The sequence below is a fragment of the Camelina sativa genome, chromosome 12, assembly GCF_030686135.1.
Source record: "Camelina sativa cultivar CO46 ecotype springtype chromosome 12, ASM3068613v1".
Taxonomy (NCBI): Eukaryota; Viridiplantae; Streptophyta; class Magnoliopsida; order Brassicales; family Brassicaceae; genus Camelina; species Camelina sativa.
This window is the reverse complement of record NC_141891.1, coordinates 15,283,688-15,302,988: the sequence shown is the minus strand read 5'-3', so window position 1 is coordinate 15,302,988 and position 19,301 is coordinate 15,283,688. Positions and strand designations below refer to the sequence as shown.

The following is a 19,301-nucleotide window of genomic DNA, read 5'->3' as shown; positions in this document are numbered from 1 at the left end:
TCTTAAGGATAATATTTTAAAATCATTTCAGTGAAAACCTATCATGTCCTTTTTTTAAAAAGTCTTCAATATTTTGATCAACTAAAAAGCCCAAATGCTTTTTTAGCATTGTCCAAATAAATATTTAAATATAAAATATTGAATTACAAATGTAAATAGTTGGATGATAAAAAAATATGTGTGATAACAATAACCGATTGAATCATTTATATATTAATTTTTGATATATATTAATCTTACTAATAAAGATATTATTAATATTAAATTGATTTTCTGATATGCACAATTTTATAAAAATTCAAAACCTACCATAAAGATTAATTGCTGTTTCTAGAAAAATGTAAATACACATCTTTATATAAAGAAAAAATAATTGAACTAAAAAAAAAATAATAAATAAAAATAGATCGTCTCATATTTTTTTCATCAATCAAATAATTTATTCAAAAAGATTGTTATTGTAATATATAAGATAGGAGTATATAAGATTAACATATGCATTTTTGTAACTGTAAAAATGTTAAAGTGGCGACATATAACAAATATGTTATTTTATGTGTCTATAAAGACAATTTGTTGGTTGTAAAGACTAAAGAGTATATTTTAACAGTAAAAAATATTTGTGTATACAAATACACTTTTAGTGGTAATGTAGATAGTAGATTTGTAAATGGATATACATTAGTGTATTATAGCAAAAAAAAACCAGCTATTTTATATAACTAAAAATTTATCTTTACTTTTATACATTGTTTTTACTTACAAAAAAAATTAAATATATATTCCTTGTTAAATTTTTAATTTAATTTTAATAACTTTGAACTCGTCTACAACTATTTTCTTTAACTAAAAGTATATCTATTTATTTATTTTTTCAACCAAACAATAAATTAAAAGGAAATCCCTTGGTTAGTTGTCCAAGCCGGAGGGAAGGGGTTTACAAAAGAAACTTCAGAGATAAGAGAACGTGAAGCACGGACAAGACAATCCACCTTCGTATTTGACGCGCGCGGGATCCAAGAGATGGAGAATAGTGGGAAGGACTCCAGCGAGTTAAACTCATCGAGCAGGTTGGAGAAGGACGGCTAATATTAAGGGTACTACACCATAGTGAGTAACTCAGCACAATCAGTCTCGAAACGTTGACAAGCGATCCCTGCAGCACTTATCCGCTCAATGGCCCACAACAATGCTTCTAACTCCGAATGCAGGGGGGAGGGGCTCCGTTGTAGACACTTGACCATATAATAGATTATTTAATGTGTTCATAAAGACAATTTGTTGGTAGTAGTAAAGAGTATATTTTAACAGTGGTGTGTACAAATACACTTTTAGTGGTAATGTAGATAGTAGATTTGAAAATGGATATACATTAGTGTATTATCTCTTTACTTTTATACATTTTTTTACTTACGAAAAGAACTAAATATATATTTTTTGTTAAATTTCATTTAAAATCTAATTATAAGATCAATTATATATATACATATATATATATATATATTGTAACATCCGCAAACCAAAAATTGGTTTCTGGGGATGGGTGTCGATCGACACCAAGGGGGTGTCGGTCGACACCACTAAATTCTGGTTCGACCAGATTGAGTTTTTAATCGATTTGGTTCGGTATAGTTTTAGGAAACCATTGAACCGGGATGGTGAATGCCTCAAAGGATGTGGATTCAGAGTATCAAGTCACGGATAATGGTACTATCTTGGTGCACGGTCGGGTTTGCGTGCCCAAGGATGAGGAGTTGAGGCAGGAGATTCTGAGAGAGGCTCATGCGAGCAAGTTTTCTATTCATCCAGGAGCGACTAAGATGTACCGTGACCTCAAGAGGTACTATCATTGGGTCAGGATGAAGAAGGATGTGGCTGGTTGGGTTTCGAGGTGTGATGTGTGTCAGCTAGTGAAGGCTGAGCATCAGGTTCCTAGCGGTTTACTGAAGAGTTTACTCATTCCTGAGTGGAAGTGGGATATGATTACTATGGACTTCGTGGTGGGTTTGCCAGTGTCCAGGACGTTTGATGCTATTTGGGTCATTGTGGACCGGTTGACTAAGTCAGCACATTTTCTGGCCATTAAGAAGACTGATGGAGCAGCGGTCTTGGCTAAGAAGTATGTGAGATAGATAGTCAGATTGCATGGGGTGCCAGCGAGCATTGTGTCTGACAGGGATTCTAAGTTCACTTCGGTGTTCTGGAAGGCATTTCAGGCAGAGATGGGCACTAAGGTGCATATGAGTACAGCTTATCATCCCCATACAGATGGACAGTCTGAGAGGACGATCCTGACACTGGAGGATTTGCTGAGGATGTGTGTGTTGGATTGGGGTGGCCATTGGGCAGATCACCTGAACCTGGTAGATTTTGCTTACAACAATAGTTATCAGGCGAGTATTAAGATGGCTCCTTATGAGGCTTTGTATGGGAGACCATGTACACCGTTATGCTGGACTCAGGTGGGGGAGTGGAGCATGTTTGGTGCTAGTTTTGTTCAGGAGACCTCAGAGAAGATTCGGGTTGTCAAGTTGAACATGAAGGAGGCTCAGGATAGGCAGAGGAGTTATCTGATAGGAGGAGGAGAGATCTTGAGTTTCAGGTAGGAGACAGAGTGTATCTCAAGATGGCCATGTTGCGGGGTCCGAACAGGTCATTGTCAGAGACTAAGTTGAGTCCGAGGTACATGGGTCCGTTCAGAGTGATTGAGCGGGTGGGACCGGTAGCATATAGGCTGGAGTTGCCTGAGGTTATGCGTGCGTTTTCCACAAGGTGTTCCACATTTCTATGTTGCGAAAGTGTCTCCGTGAGGGAGAGCAGGTGTTGGCTAAGATTCCTAAGGATCTTCAGCCTAACATGACATTGGAGGCGAGACCAGTGAGGGTTCTCGAGAGGAGGATCAAGGAACTTCGGAAGAAGAAGATTCCTTTGATGAGAGTCATGTGGGACTGCGATGGTGTTGAGGAGCAGACTTAGGAGCCTGAGGCGAAGATGAAGGCAAGGTTTAAGAAGTGGTATGAGAAGCAAGCCGCGACTTGAACTTGTCTAGCTAGGTCCCATCTGTAATCCGTGGCTGGAGCGGGAATGGAGTATTCCAGCCCATCTCTCTTGTTACTCGATCGCTTGGGGTGGTTGGTTGTGCGACTCAGTAACAAGATGAGGTGGTGCTCGGGGTACAAAGTTTCCATGAGGCGGGGTTTTGGGAAAAGTTTCCTGAAATAGAAGTTTCCAAAAATGAAAAGTTTTACGGGAGTTAGAATTTGTCTATTTTAGCGGTGAAGAGCCTTGGAGGGGCTTGTGTGGCCTTAGTGGCGGACTTTTGAGTTAGTGTGCCCGTGTGTGGCGGTCTTTTTAGACATTGTGTGGCCTTTGTGGCGTGCTGTTTAGCCATTGTGTGGCCTTTGTGGCGGGCTGTTTAGCCATTGTGTGGCCTTTGTGGTGGGCTGTTTAGAAAATTTTGTGGCCTTTGTGGCAGGCTGTTTAGCCAGAGTGCCTGTTTAGCCAGAGTGCCTGTTTAGGCGGTCCATTGGGACAGATGGTCTTTGTGACGGTCCTTCGGGACGAGTGGCCTTGGTTGCGGTCCTATTTAGGACATTTGTTTGGCCTTGGTGGCAGTCCTGTTTAGAACATTTGTTTGGCCTTGGTGGCGGTCGTGTTTAGGACATTTGTTTGGCCTTGGTGGCGGTCCTGTTTAGGACATTTATTTGGCCTTTGTGGCGGCCCTTGTGGCATGTATATGATCCTTGTGTGGTCATGAGGTATTCCAGTGAGGGGATATGTGGTTGGTAGGACATTGAGATGTTTTACGCGAGCCACGGGAAGGAAACCTCGACAGGGGTAGGACTCAGACGTGTTCAGAATTGTTTGCTCGCGACTCTTGGAAGACCTAGGTTCTCCTAGTACTGCCATATTCTGAGACTTTGTGGCTTGGGAATATGGTTGGTATATCGATTTCGGATGACGATCCGGGGGCGCGCTGTAGGGTGGCAACCCGAGAGACGAGTTGGATTTTTCCTTATATAGTATGGCATGCGGGTTTGGGCCCGATGAGAAGCCAATATTATGGCATGCATACTTAGATCTAATGAGGAGCCAATAAAAACTCAAGGTTTAGGCCTATGAGAAAAGGAAAGTCCAAAAGTCAAGAGCAAATGACGCCTGGAGCGTTAGTCTATCGCCTAGAGGTGACCTTCTATAGATCGGTCGGAGGAGTGCGGGCCGTGGAGACGGTTGCACGGGAGTCCTTGGCTGATGGTTGTTCGAGATTCGAGGACGAATCTAGATTGGTGGGGTAGAATTGTAACATGCGCAAACAAAAAATTAGTTTTTGGGGATGGGTGTCGATCGACACCAAGGGGGTGTCGGTCGACACCACTAAATTCTGGTTCGACCAGATTGAGTTTTTAATCGATTTGGTTCGGTGTGGTTTTAGGAAACCATTGAACCGGGTTATTTAAGCGGGTTTCGACACAAGAAGGGTTTGGAAGTTTATTTTGTTGCCGCTTTGTTGTTTTTGAGAGAAAGGAGAGAAAAGAATTGTTCCTGAGATTTTGAGAGAGATTGGTGAGATTCCTGGCTGTTCTTGAGATTTTTGGAGCTAGGAAGGATCTAGAAGCTTGCTAGGAGGGTTGGATTCGTTGCTATTGGTCTTAATCTTCCTACAAAGAGGTGAGTGCATGATCATGGCTAATCTAAGCCTTTGATTTCCTTGTTCTTGCTTGTTTGTTGTTGCTTTGTGTGTTTTTCTTGCTGGGATTGGTTGCTACAGGTTCCTATGGATGTATTTGGCTTGGGTTATGAGTATTGGGCGATTTGGAGGAGATTGGGAGCGAGATTCGACTCTCAGCTTCGAACGGATCGCGATTGCAGAGGGAGTGTCGATTGACACCACTTGGTGTCGGTCGACACAAGCAAATTGGGCATTGATCGACACTGTGGGGTAGTGTCGATCGACACCAAGGCCAGTATCGGTCGACACTTGGCCGGTGTCGGTCGACACCTCTCTTCCAGCGAGACGATGTTTGATTTTCTGGTTTGTTTGTTTTGTTTGTTGTTTGTTTGGAACATTGGAATCACTGTTGTTTGTGTGTATAGCCCAGTAGATGGGAGGATTGCCTCACTGAGTGTTTATCAAATACTCATGCATCTCAATATGTGTTTGTGGTGCAAGTAAAGGCAAAGTGTGATCGTGGAATCAAGGCAATGAAGAGGAGGATGTTCTAGGGACTCGATTGGATGTTGTCTGGCATTGTTAGGTTGCTAGAGTTGAGTCATTAGAAACATTGTTAGGTTGCTGGTTTCATGTTTTCTGATGATTGGATATTGGATTATTGGTTATCTTGTTATTGGATATTGCTTATGCTATAGTATTGGTTTTATTATTGGATATTATTGGACATTGTTATTGGTATTGTTATTCCTCTGTTGATTGTGATTGTGGTTAGGTGGCTAGTGGATATGGGACCACTAGTTGTAGTTTATTTACTATATTATATTTATTATTATTTTTTATTTTTTTAAAAAAAAGGTCGGTCCTTTCATATATATATATATATATCATAAAATTTGAAATTATAATATTGTTTACTTATTTTAATTTTAAGTTGTTAATTTTACAAGAAAAATGATTACTTTTTATATAAGATAAAAATGATTGTAAAAATTATACAATTAATTACTGTTTCTAAAAAATGTTAAAAATACTCACCTTTACATATAGAAAAAGATTGTTCAAGTAAAAAAATTAAAAATAAAAATAGATCTTCTCATATTTTTTTCACTAATCAAATAATTTATTCAAAATGATTGTTATTTTAATATATAAGATAGGAGTATGTAAGATTAACATATGCGATTTTGTAACTATAAAAATGTTAAAGTGAAGAGACATAATAGGTTTTTTAATGTGTTCATAAAGACAATTTCTTGGTAGTAGTAAAAACTAAAGAGTATATTTTAACAGTAAAATATATTTGTGTATACAAATACACTTTTAGTGGTAATATAAACAGTAGATTTGTAAATGAATATACATTAGCTTATTATAGGAAAAAAAAAAGAAAAAACAACTATTTTCTATAACTAAAATTTTATCTTTTTACTTTTATAAATTGTTTTTACTTACAAAAAAAAATTAAATATATATTCTTTGTTAAAATTAATTTAATTTTAATAACTTTGAACTGATTTACAACTATTTTTTTTAACTTAAAGTGTATCTATTTTTTTTTCAACCAAACAATAAATTAAAAGGAAATTCCTCGGTTAGTTGCCCAATCCGGAGGGAAGGAGTTTATAAAAGAAACTTCAGAAATAAGAGAATGCAAAGCACGGGGAAGACAATTTGCCTTAGAATTTGACGCACGCGGGATCCAAGAGATGGAGAATAGTGAGAAAGACTCTAGCGCGTTAAACTCATCGAGCAAATTGGAGAAGGACGGCCAATATTCAGGAGACTTCACCATAGAGAGTAACTCAACACGTATCTGCTCCATAACCCACAACAACGCTTCTAACTCTGAATACAGGGGTAGAAGCTCCATCTTAGACACTTGGCCCCAACAAAAAGGTTCGCTCCTCACCAACGAAACACAACCAGCCCAATCCTGAATGCACATTGGTTGTTTTCCAAGAACCATCAATCTAACAACAAGGTGAAGAAACCTAGACATCCGAAGACAGAGATGGAGCTGACATGACCGCCGTAAAAGAGAGCGCTTCTTCCCAGGCTAACTTATCACCCAAATCCTTAGAAATTATATCATTTGCCTTGATCTCTAAACTTTGAAATTTTTTTTCATTTATGACCTTCTAGATTGTCCATAAAATCCATGGTAATTGAAGAAGTTGATCATGATCACTGATCAACGGCTCAATTAAAACCCAAGGTGCACTCAACCACGATCTAGTAGTGTTGTTGTAACACTTTAGGATCGAATCCACAGAGACCAAGCAATTGCACTATGAAATTGTCAAGATCAAATATAGCTAAGACAAAAGAAGTTTGTGTTTGAAAGTCACTAACAAAGCAGTAAATAAAAGAGAGTTTTAAATCAATAAATAAAAGCATTGGGTGCAGGGAATGATTAGGGGTTATGATCACGAATTTAGATGATTAGATAGGGATGCATTAAACACAATTCTTGAACTCAAATCACGTTTGTAAAGCTATCTTACTTCCGCAGCGATAACTATCTAAGCTATAAATTTACTAAATCCTAAACTTTCGTTTGAATCCAGCAAATCAAGCAAGCATTAATAGGTTCAGGTTTGATTAGTTCACAAGATGCCTCAACTTCAACTTCTGTTGGCTAAGGTCCACCTTGCTCACCTAAGTTCTTTTCCAGCAACTCAACAACACTTTTGGTGCCACAATGAATTAAACCTACAATCATAAACTAGGTAGCTAATCTAGTTTAAGCTTTAAGAACAACAATAGATGAAGAACAACAATAGATGAAGAACAAAATAGATCAATCCCAAATCTAACAAACCTAGCATCAATTAATCATAGAAACCCTTCTGAAACCCTAAACCCAATTGAGAAACTACTCAGACATGGAGAAGCAGAAACAGCAAATCAAAGATGAAGAAAACATAATTGAATTGCAAAGAGAAATAAGAAATAGGGTTTAGAAATCTTCTCCAAAGTGTCAAGAAGGATTAGAGATCTTCTCCTTTCAGCTCTCAATACAAAATAATCTCAGAAAATAAAAGATTATGTCTCTGGAGGCCGAGCCTCTAACTTAAATATCAAAATAAAATCCTAAAAGTTGGTTTAAAACGAAAAAGGAAAACTTGAGTCGGGTACGGGGACTGGTCGATCCCGAATGCGGATCAGCCGATCTTGGATGCTTTTCTCTGTTTGCTCCATCTGCTTGCTATTTCGATCAGTCTTCACCAAATTGGCTTCAGATACTTGTTTTCATCCCCAAAACACTCAGTTTCCTTCCAAAGTAGTCTAAAACCTGTACAGATTCACAAAAGACTAAAAAGACTCTAAAAACACACTTGGACTTAATAAATGACTCAAAACAAATATAAAAACTGTGGGTAAAATCTTATAAAATGCAGACACATCAATTCCCCCGGACTTGAATCTTTGCTTGTCCTCAAGCAAGAACATTCAAAGACTCAAGAACAGAGAAAATGTTTGAAAGTGGAAACTCACATATTCTTGGGAACCTCTTCTTTGCACTCTTCATCAAATCAAATTAAGAACTACTTTTTGTACTCTGCCCATGATTAGGATCAACACTCCCTACTCTGAACTCCACACTTTAAAGAACCTTCAGCATCCTCATTGTTGTCTCTCTAAATCAGATTAATGAAAATGTGTGGTCTCGCTGAGGGAATATCGATCACCGAACTTATTGACTCCTTCAACCTTTTATTGCCCAAGACTTCCTACATATGCTTCATTTCCTCTCTCTTTTCTCACTTCCAAAGGATTGATTTCTCCCTAATTTTCTAGGGTATCATTGTATTTTTTTTATCAATCCTTTGCTCTTTTCTTGCGGACAGGTTTCCATGAATTTTGAAAGATGCACGGGTTTACGCACAACCCTCGGTTCACTTCTTTATTACCTTTATCCTCTTCTTCTTCTTTCTTTCTTCTTTACTTTTTTTTTATTGAGTATTGAAGGGAAGGGAGAGGGGAAGCATACTTTGCGAGGAGATGCATGTCTTGTAAGGCTTAAGGGAGGAGTCTTGTCTGATGCATACCAAGTCCCAAGGCAAGAAGTTAAATCCGGTTAAGTCATTACAAAGCTAGAGACAACGTCGGATCAACTTAATGTTCTCTTTGGTGAGGGTCTTTTCGGGCGTGTTGAGGCTGCTCATGTTCATTCCAAGCTTCATTCAAAAATCAAAAGTACTAAAGCAATCATAAGAGTGTTAGGTCAAAGCAAAAGATTCCTAGAAATGATCTTAGTTTTCCAATTTTTGTTTTTTTTAGACTCGATGAAAAAAAATAAGAAAATGACTCAAAGACTCGAAAATCAAAAGGAAACAACCAAAGAAAACGACATTAGTAACTTGGAGACATCCCTCCTCCGGACTTACTTCACACCGTCCCGGTGTAAAAGCAAAGCCAAGAAAAGAATGAGTCCGACAAAGAAAATAAGAAAATTGAAAAATAAAAAGAAAGGAAAAGAATGAAAAATCGATGATCTCGCATCTGGTGTTGGAGTGGTGTTGGCAAGGGTGGGGACCGATCAGTCTCAGAATGGGATCGACTGATCTGTCACATTATTGAACTTGGAGATACCCGCAGAAAACCAACGGGATCGATCAATCTTTAAGGAGGACTGATCGATCCTAAGCTCATGGAACAAAAAAATTCGCATATTCTGCGTTTGGAACCTGTTCCTGAAAACACTTAACACCGAACGTGATTTCATCGTAATAAATCCTAAAAATAAAACCAAAATCCTAAGACAAATAAAAATAAAAGGGTAAGCAAGAACAAACCCTATGGGTTGCCTCCCATAAGCGCTTGTTTAAGGTCTATAGCTTGACCGTGGTTTTAGGTGTCAAGTGATGGGAGGATGAGAACTCATATCAGAACAAGCTCTCCAATCCGTCAGCTTAAGCTCTAGAACAATTTTCAACATACCTACCATTGCTTCTTGGCCTTTTTCTTTAAACTCTGGAGTAAGGATGGCTTTAACTTTAGAGAAAGGTCGAGATTTTCATTTGCACTTCACCTTATACTCAATAGTGTCTCTAACATATTTCTATGGTACCAAGGTTATGTGAAGATCTGGTATTACTCTCTCTATCTTCGGCTTATCTCTCTTCTTAACCTTCTTAGACCTATTCTCAGAAGAATGAGTGTCTCCATCCAGGACTTCGTTGACCTAATTCTTATCAGCACTCTCTCCCATTATCATGACATCCACCTCCTTCTCATGTTCTACAACTAGACAAGAGCCATGTTGTATAGCTTCATTTGCAGTGATTGCGTTGTAGAAGACCTTATCATCAATGTTAGAGAAGGTTATCCTCTTATTAGGCAAATCAACAACTGCTCCCACTGTTGCTAAGAACGGTCTCCTAAGAATCAAAGGCATAACAGAACCCTCGCTCATTTCCACAACATGAAAATCTGTAGCAACCAAGCAATTCCCAACTCGAACATCTAAATTGTTAATGAATCCTTGTGGAGTGGTGACAACATTTCAAATTTAAGAGAGACCTCAGAAGCCTTCATATCATCAATCTCCAACCTCTCTGCAACAGCCTTAGACATTACATTCACACTGGATCCAGTATCACAAAGGGAATCCTCAAAGTTCACTCCTAAGATAGAGCATGGAACAACAAATTTTCCTAGATCTTCTAACTTGGGTAGTCTTTTCAAAGATGGAGCATGAATGTTCTTCTCTCAAGCCAAAAACGCTTTAACCTCCACCAAATCCTTTTCTTCAACCACAACATCATTGTAAACCTTCTTAAACAAAGAGATATGCTTTACTGCCTCTGTAAAGGGAATGTCAGCAATAAACTCACTTATAGCTTCTTTGTACCGACCATACTTTTCTTCATCCAGAGGTTTCTTCACATGTCTTCTAGGAAAAGGAATTTGTGGCCTATAGGGCTTTGGTTCCACAAGAAGTGATTCCTTGGACTCTGCATCAGGAACAAATGAGCTGGGTTTTCCCATACCTGCAACAGGGACCGACTGGTCTGGACGTGGAGCGGTTGATCTGGGACTTTTTGAAACTGGTTCTGCATTAATGATGGGATCGATCAATCTATAAGGGAGATCAGTCGATCCAACTTCTCAGGAGATCAAACTCGAATTATCAGAATGGATGGGACCGGCTGGTCTAGTCTCAGGATTGATCGATTCCGTCTCTGCGGAAGCCAAACATGAGTTGATCACATCCCAACTCAGCCCATCTTCGATCCCACCATGGAGTGTTATAGCATTGCATGACTCTTTGTTCTTAGAGCTAGAAGAAATAGCAGAGACTCTCTTATCAATGGAATCAACACGTGAACTCAAACTCTCAAATTTCTCATTCAAATCATTGTACATGCTATCAATCTTAACATTAATCTCAGCAGAACTTTTCTTATGGCCCTCCAATAGTGCTTGCGTCATTAATTCGAGTTTGTTATCTTGTGGAGTTGTAGATGGGGCTTGGTATCCTTGGAAATTTGAGCTACTAAATCCAGCACCTTTGTTCTGAAATCCTTGCGAGAAGTTTACCTTGTTGATTATGTGGAGGATACACTTGATCTTGAGGATTCTCAACGTTGGTGCTTCTGTAGGAGAGATGAGGATGATTTCTATAATTCTGATTAAACCCATGATTCTGATAGTTCCCTTGTCCTCCTACATATTTCAGCTCCTTTGTCCCCTCAAAACCTGAATTTACTCTAACTTGCTGATACGCACCCGTCTGCCCGTCGCACATGTTATCAGCTTCCTGATCTCTCTTCAAAAGAAGGTCTACCTTGGCAGTGAGACTCTTAATAACATTTGTATTCACGGAGCTAACAACACGCACAGAACGATCATACTCATGGCTATGATTGCTGTTACTCGCTGCAAGGTTTTCGATCAAGAGGTTTGCTTCAGCAGCAGTGTTAGTAGAAAAATCTCTTCTGCTGGCAGTATCGAGTGCCATCTGGTACTTCTGGTCAATTCCTCCATAGAAGATGTTCATAAGATTTTCTTGCGAAAAGCCATGATGAGGACAGTCCCTCATATACTCCTTGAATCTCTCCCACGCTTCACAAAAAGACTCTGTACCACCTTGTGAGAAGGTAGTGATCTTGCTCCTTAACATAGCTGATCGTGACTTAGTGTAGAAGTGGTTTAAAAACGCTGCTCTACACTGCTCCCAAGTGGTAAGTGATCCTCGGTCCAAGAGATTTAGCCATCTCAAAGCTTTATCTCCTAAAGAGAATTGGAACAAAGTCAACATGAGGTAATCATATTGAACTCCATTAGACCTTGTTGTACTAGCCAATCTCTCAAAAGCTTCAATATGGTCCAGAGGGCTCTCTGAGGCTAATCCATTACACACACGATTCTGAACCAAATTGATGAGACTGTGCTTAATCTTATAGTCTTGTCTCGCAGGAGCAGGAGGTTGAATCGCATACCGATTCGCAAATAGCCTGTTGTGAGCATCTTCGTCCCTCAAGGTGCTCGCCTTGCTGGTGGGTTCAGCTCAGCCGCATTCTGCTCTCATGGAGCTTGACATTGTGGAACAGGGTGAGGTGGCGGAATAATAACCTCTTGAGGGTTAGGCTGACGGCCATCTGGATTTTGTCCATCCTCCATCTTATCAGCTTTAGCTTTTGTTTTTCTGTTTTCCTGTTCAAGTCGTGCTAACTCTTCGTTTTGCAGATTACGCAAATCAGTAGGCTTGTGGCTTCTTGTTTGCATGCACCTGAAACACAAGAGAAATAACACAAAGTTTAATTAGTAAATCAAAATAAAATAAATCTTAGACTAAATTTAAATCTAAAATCTCAAAGGCAATCATTTTGGTCCCCGGCAACAGCGCCAAATTGATCAACAGCTCAATTAAAACCCAAGGTGCACTCAACCACGATCTAGTGGTGTCGTTGTAACACTTCAGGATCGAATCCACAGAGACCAAGCAATTGCACTATGAAATTATCAAGATCAAATATAGCTAAGACAAAAGAAGTTTGTGTTTGAAAGTCACTAACAAAGCAGTAAATAAAAGAGTGTTTTAAATTAATAAATAAAAGCATTGGGTACAGGGAATCATTAGGGGTTATGATCACGAATTTAGATGATTAGATAGGGATGCATTAAACACAATTCTTGATCTCAAATCACGTTTGTAAAGCTATCCTACTTCCGCAGCGATAACTATCTAAGCTATAAATTTACTAAATCCTAAACTTTTGTTTGAATCCAGCAAATCAAGCAAGCATTAATAGGTTCAGGTTTGATTAGTTCACAAGATGCCAACTTCAACTTCCGTTGGCTAAGGTCTACCTTGCTCACCTAAGTTCTTTTCCAGCAACTCAACAACACTTTTGGTGCCACAATGAATTAAACCTACAATCATAAACTATGTAGCTAATCTAGTTTAAGCTTTAAGAACAACAATAGATGAAGAACAAAATAGATCAATCCCAAATCTAACAAACCTAGCATCAATTAATCATAGAAACCCTTCTGAAACCCTAAACCCAATTGAGAAACTACTCAGACATGGAGAAGCAGAAACAGCAAATCAAAGATGAAGAAAACATAATTGAATTGCAAAGAGAAATAAGAAATAGGATTTAGAAATCTTCTCCAAAGTGTCAAGAAGGATTAGAGATCTTCTCCCTTCAGCTCTCAATACAAAATAATCTCAGAAAATAAAAGCTTATGTCTCTGGAGGCCGAGCCTCTAACTTAAATATCAAAATAAAATCCTAAAAGTTGGTTTAAAACGAAAAAGGAAAACTTGAGCCGGGTATGGGGACTGGTCGATCCCGAATGCGGATCAGCCGATCTTGGATGCTTTTCTCTGTTTGCTCCATTTGCTTGCTATTTCGATCAGTCTTCACCAAATTGGCTTCAGATACTTGTTTTCATCCCCAAAACACTAAGTTTCCTTCCAAAGTAGCCTAGAACCTGTACAGACTCACAAAAGACTTAAAAGACTCTAAAAGCACACTTGGACTTAATAAATGACTCAAAACAAATATAAAAACTATGGGTAAAATCCTATAAAATGCAGACACATCAATCACCCTGTTGAGACTTGAGAGGCATCCCTCCAGAAAACAAAATCCAAATTTGAGTACACTAACTTATATGGAAAACCCCTCTGATGAGACCAAAGTCAGAGATAAATCTCAAACTTCACACGAACGAGGGCATTCAAAGAACACGTGATTAATAGTCTCAACCGCAGAATCGCACCTTTTATACTAAATATCACATTGGACACCTCGGTGTATCTATTTAATTTTATAAATAGTTTTTACTTAATAAAAATATTTACTTTATATTTTTTGTTAAATTTAGTTTAATTTTAAAAACTCTAAACCCGCAGATCCAGCGGATCCTAGTCTAGTTATTTATATTTCTTCAATCACTGAAGATTACTAAAGAGGCTATCAAATGATATGATTGTCAAATCTTTTTTTTCTCCTTGTATTAGCAAATAGACTGTTTGTACACAAATGTCATACTACACAACCTCAGACCAGAAACTAAAAGTAAATAAAGAAATAGACTATTTGTACACAATCAAAAAAAATTACACTGGTCAAAAAAAATAGAGGGTTAATGAATTTAATAATTATGATATAATCAGTTTGTTGTATTATAAATTTATAACACATAGATAACCATCTAATTGTGAAATTGGTTATTAATAAAAAAGTATTGTAGTTTAATCATAATTTAAATGTAAAATCTCTATATAAGTAAAAGAGAAGTACAAATTCAAAAATTGTCAAAAAATTCCAAAATTACTGTTCAATTAGTTGTAAAGGAGAGTGTTTATTAAAATTGAAAGGGGTAATTTGGACAAAAATACACATTCGACATTACCCGACCCGTTTGGAGAAAGGATCTGCGTCCTCTCAAAAATAACCCGGTTTGTAAGTTAGAGGGCTTCGATCGATTAAAGACAAAAAAATGTTATTTGACCTAAAAAAAATTTCTCCTTTCGATCGCCGTCTTCCCAGATCCCGTTCATATGTTTATTTTTTCTTTCTACTTCATCTCTCGAGAATCTCTCCGTCTTCGTGTTGTGATGAGTTTGTGGCGGTGATTGCGTGCATATTCCACCAGATGTAAAAGAAGATAGATGGTGAGAGAAAATCATGGATAAGCTTCCTTCTGGGTTTATAGATTAGAAGGTAAAAAACCAAAATTTATTTTTCATAATTAACCTGTTATTTGTAAGTTTTTTGGTCCAGACTAATTGATACGGTTTGATTATCCATGAAGAATCCATTTTGTAAACGTTATGTTTTGACATGGATGAAGGTGGTATACATATACACTACTTTTTTTTTTTTAGTAGTTCTTCTTTTGTGCTTATTACAAGTTTTTGGCAAAGATTCAGGAAGCATTTGGACTTTTCGTGATGCCAAGCCAGGTCTCATTTGGTAATTTTTTTTGTTTTGTTTTGTTGAAACTGTTAACTAAACTCATTGTTTATTTGGTCCCTTATTGTCTCTTCGTTTGGAAACAGAAATTTTGTGACAGACATGAACATCTGGACGGACTTTCAAATGATGTTGGAACTGGATTTACATTGCCAGCCATCTTCTTCAGTACACACTATGGATCGAGCAGCTGATTCGCTAGGCTAAGATTAAACGGGAATGATGGGTGTTTCGAAAGTAAGCCTAGCTGATCTGAAATGTTTCTTTTTTGAGATTCTGTTTAACTACTTCTTCTTCTTCATTTTGTTGTTCAGTTTGGATCATTGGGTGTATATATCTGTTGACGGCTTGATGCATTTTAATATAGACAGAATATTGAGTTTGATTGTTTTAGTATGATGGTTCATGTTTGAGTGTGAAAGTATTTGCAGGATTTTGTTTGAGTGTTAACCATAATCCATTGTAGCTTCTTAATTTATATCTTTGTTACAACACTAATGACTATTTGTTTTGTGTGTAATAGTCTTTTAAAACGATTGTTGCCTCACTAATATGGATACACGTCTCATTGGGGGATCAGAAGATGGATTGGATCAGAGGATACAAATTTGGTAGTTACATAAGTGGTTTCGTAATTTTGAGCTGATGATTTAGTGGTAAAGATTCATGTCTTTGATTTGTAAGACGTTTGATTTTTTTACCTTTATTATTGATTTTGAAATTTTGTTTTTTGGGTTGTTTATTTTTTCAGTCAGATGACAAGTATGAGTAAAACATCCTAAAAAGACGGTAATGCTGACTTCTTCAGTCCATGGTATAGTACGTGTTTGGAAAACATTTAGTGGTTTAACATCAAATGACAAAATCATGTGATATAATTAGATGGTTTCTTGGGTGTTCGTGATTATTAATGAATCAATTGTTTAAATACGAAAGCTCTTAAATTAGAGCCAGGTGCAAACATATTATGTTCTATGTGCCTAGACTTTATAATTAGTCAAATTACTAACATTAATCTATTTGTATTGATATTGTTATATAGCCTGTTTTGAAATGCATTTTCTGGCTCTAGACTTATACGGACTTATACGGAGTGGCTGGAGAACCTGTGGGAAGAAGACTTTCAGATCGAACTGTGAGATGTGCATAGCAACGTAAGTAACTCATGCTATCTCTAAATTTATCTACTAGGCGTTTCATTTGCTCTAACTGATTCAACTGAATGACCAAGAATAAAATCAACGATTGTTAAACTTCCATTCTCATATAAGATTTTTTTGCAACCTCAGGAACACTGGGACTAGATTATCAGAACCAGTATGTTGTGGAGTTTCATACAAGCGCCCAGGTATACAATATAAAAGCAACGGACACATCTCTCGACAAAAAAGGTCACAACTTTTGGCTTGAGTCAATATGACCGAAGAAGCACTAAAAATCTATAAAAACGTTGAAGCAGGTCATCGCCCTAAGTGAAAGAAGAAGAAGAAATACTCTCCACCTTATGTTTTTATTTTCTTTGTACCCAACTAACTATCGACCTTACGTTTATATCTATCATTTAGTTTGTTAAAAATTAAAAAAATATGCTATTTTGCATGTTATGTTGTTGCATTTATTTGTCCCAAAAGAAAAGAAAGACGTTATTCATATTGTTAAATTTTATTTGTGCTGTCATATTGTTTATATATTTTGGTACAAATTATACTGACACGGACAATAGAACTGGTTTTAAATTTTCAACAGTGTCAATAGGAAGCCATAGGGACATAAATAGGTTTCTCTACTAAGATCTTTCTGTTTTTTGAGACGGGTTATGTAATTTGTGTTTCTTTTGCAAATAGCACTAGGATTTTACATAATTAATAAATTTAATTAATTAACATTTTTAAAAATATATGATCATCTTTTTTTTTAATAATATAGTATAACATTGATATAATACTTTCTGTTTTAAACCAAAAGTGTTATACTACAATGTATAGCATGTTAATTAGTATCCACATTTAGATCTATCAATTAAACTAAAGTACGTTGGGTGGATGTGACTGTGGGTTTAAATATTTTAATCAAAAAGTTATTTTGTAAATACTATTGTAATCTGTTTTTCTACATGTTAAAGATCTTTAAACCAATTTGTTGTAGGACGGGTCTATAGCATATGTATTTATATTATTAAATCAACACTAAAACTATTTATTTAAATAGTTCATATATTATATATTTAAAATTATAGTTTGGAATTAATTAAGTTATAAATGATATCCATCTTTATCCATACTTACAAAATATACACACATGTCAAAGAAAAAACAAATATTTTATTTATACTGATTCGACTAACATTTTAATAATTAAAAATATTAAAATATATTTAAAACACAATAAAAATAAATTTTTATCCCGCGGTATACTGTGGGTTCAATCCCAAATTAAGTACCCATGGTTTATATTTAACAAACAACCATATATTTAACAAACAACCAATTACACAGTTCAACTAAAACAATACAAAACACACTCCACAAAGATTTGAACCAGCGGTATCATAAAATAACAATACTATTCGGCAGATGAGAAAAATTAAAACAATACATATTAATACACTTTCATACATTTTACTAATATATAGAAATAAATTATACTAATAAAAATTAAATCAGATTCGTCCCGCGTTGTACCGCGGGTTCAGACCTAGTAACATAAATAAATGATCATATTTTTAAGTTTCAACTCTATAAATAGTAAATTATTATTATATAGAATGAATAAATTTAGGATAATACATGGGAAACAAATAATGAAATAAATGAATATATTTCCTCGAGACACAGTTCCACGTCAGCATACATCAAAGCTGACCCAACAGAAAAGAAAAATTCAAACAACAGTCAATTGTGAAAAACCAAACGGTGGGTGTGGAGATAACGGCGATAAAAGCGGCATGCTCAGAAACTCCGTCAAATCCCAGTCATCTATCGCCGTCAAATCTGACTCAACATTCTCTCCGCCACAGCTAACGGCGTGACTCTCCTCCGTCTTTTGCACCTTCTCAACCACCGTCACTTCCTCCTCGTCGTCATCTCTCTTCCGTTTGTTCTCATGACCATCTTTAGCGCATGGATTCCACATGCCAACTTCGAGCGGGAAATTGACGATGGCCTTTGATCCTCGGAGTCTAAACGCTGCTTTGTCGTAAGCTCTAGCCGCTTCGATCGCCGTCTCGAACGTCCCGAGCCAAACCCTAGTTCCACGACGGTTAGGGTCACGGATCTCCGCCGCGAATTTCCCCCACGGCCTCATCCTCACTCCTCTGTAATGCCACTTCTCCTCTGCTACTGCTGCTACCGCCGGTACGGGTTTCTCCGGTTTAGGTTCCCCGGTTGCGAATTGAATCCACTTGGTTCGGTTCGGCGGCGCGATCTTTAACGGCGGTTTTCGATTGGATTGAGAATTAACTCGAGGTGGATTCGATTGGAACGTGAATGAATCGTTCGATTCGAGTGGAGCTTCCGGTTTGGGAGTGACGAGATCGATTATTTCCGGTTTGGATTCGAATTGAGAAAACTCGAACCCGGTTTGATCAGATGAGCCGAAGATTGAAAAATCCGGTTCGTTCATCCATTGGTCGTTGGTGTTAGGGAGAGGAGAGAGTTCGTCGAGGAGATACTTCTTGATGAGGAAAAGAGCTGAAGCTTCGTTTGGCGTAGCCATGAGATCAAGTAAAATATGGAGAGAAAGAAGAAGAGGAAGATGATGATGATTTGAATTGACAGTGGAGAAGAGAGAGTGGGAAAGATGTGTTTATATAGGAAAGAGTCAAGTCAATGAGAGACTCTTTCAAGGCAACATCCTCAGACTTTTTTTTTATTATTAGTTTCGAAAATAATCATATGCGGAAAGGTGTATCTATACTCGCGTGTTGTAATGGTTTCCATACCGTTTGATTAGGTTAGAAACACTCAGTCAACGATGGTTTTATCTTGTGGTTCACCGATGGCAGCTGAGGTAAGAAAAAACAAAACTAATAATTTATCGATGCATGTTTGTTTATCAAAAACATTAGTAATTAATTTATTATGAAAATACGTATTCGTGTTAATATTTGATTTATTTACGACTACTTGTGAGAACTTATTTCTTCACATATGCTGCATTTTCAAATTTCAGAAATTATCGTCCGCCGTCTCA

The 19,301-nt window shown here is 37.2% G+C and overlaps 1 protein-coding gene, 1 long non-coding RNA gene and 1 other non-coding gene across 15 annotated transcripts; 2 read left to right on the top strand and 1 right to left on the bottom strand.

Moving 5' to 3' along the window:
- Positions 1–11,694: 11,694 nt before the first annotated feature.
- On the top strand, positions 11,695–11,801 carry LOC147930553 (small nucleolar RNA R71). Its single transcript, XR_015576863.1, has one exon. It is a non-coding gene; the product is annotated as a small nucleolar RNA R71 (small nucleolar RNA).
- A 2,755-nt stretch (positions 11,802–14,556) lies between these two features.
- LOC104731819 (uncharacterized) lies at positions 14,557–16,770 on the top strand. 13 transcript variants are annotated; one of them, XR_015574815.1, is made up of 8 exons: positions 14,629–14,858; positions 14,950–14,988; positions 15,062–15,110; positions 15,197–15,347; positions 15,634–15,766; positions 15,862–15,899; positions 16,183–16,264; positions 16,400–16,770. It is a non-coding gene; the product is annotated as an uncharacterized LOC104731819 (long non-coding RNA). The 13 variants fall into 13 exon arrangements; XR_015574819.1 differs by having other exon boundaries at positions 14,644–14,858; positions 15,068–15,100; XR_015574808.1 differs by lacking the exon at positions 14,950–14,988 and having other exon boundaries at positions 14,557–14,858; positions 15,068–15,110.
- Positions 16,771–17,844: 1,074 nt separating this feature from the next.
- Positions 17,845–18,906, bottom strand: LOC104731818 (ethylene-responsive transcription factor 6). Its single transcript, XM_010451303.2, has one exon. It carries the CDS (start codon positions 18,822–18,824, stop codon positions 17,991–17,993), a length of 834 nt encoding a protein of 277 aa, XP_010449605.1. The 5' UTR covers positions 18,825–18,906; the 3' UTR covers positions 17,845–17,990.
- Between the last annotated feature and the right edge of the window lie 395 nt (positions 18,907–19,301).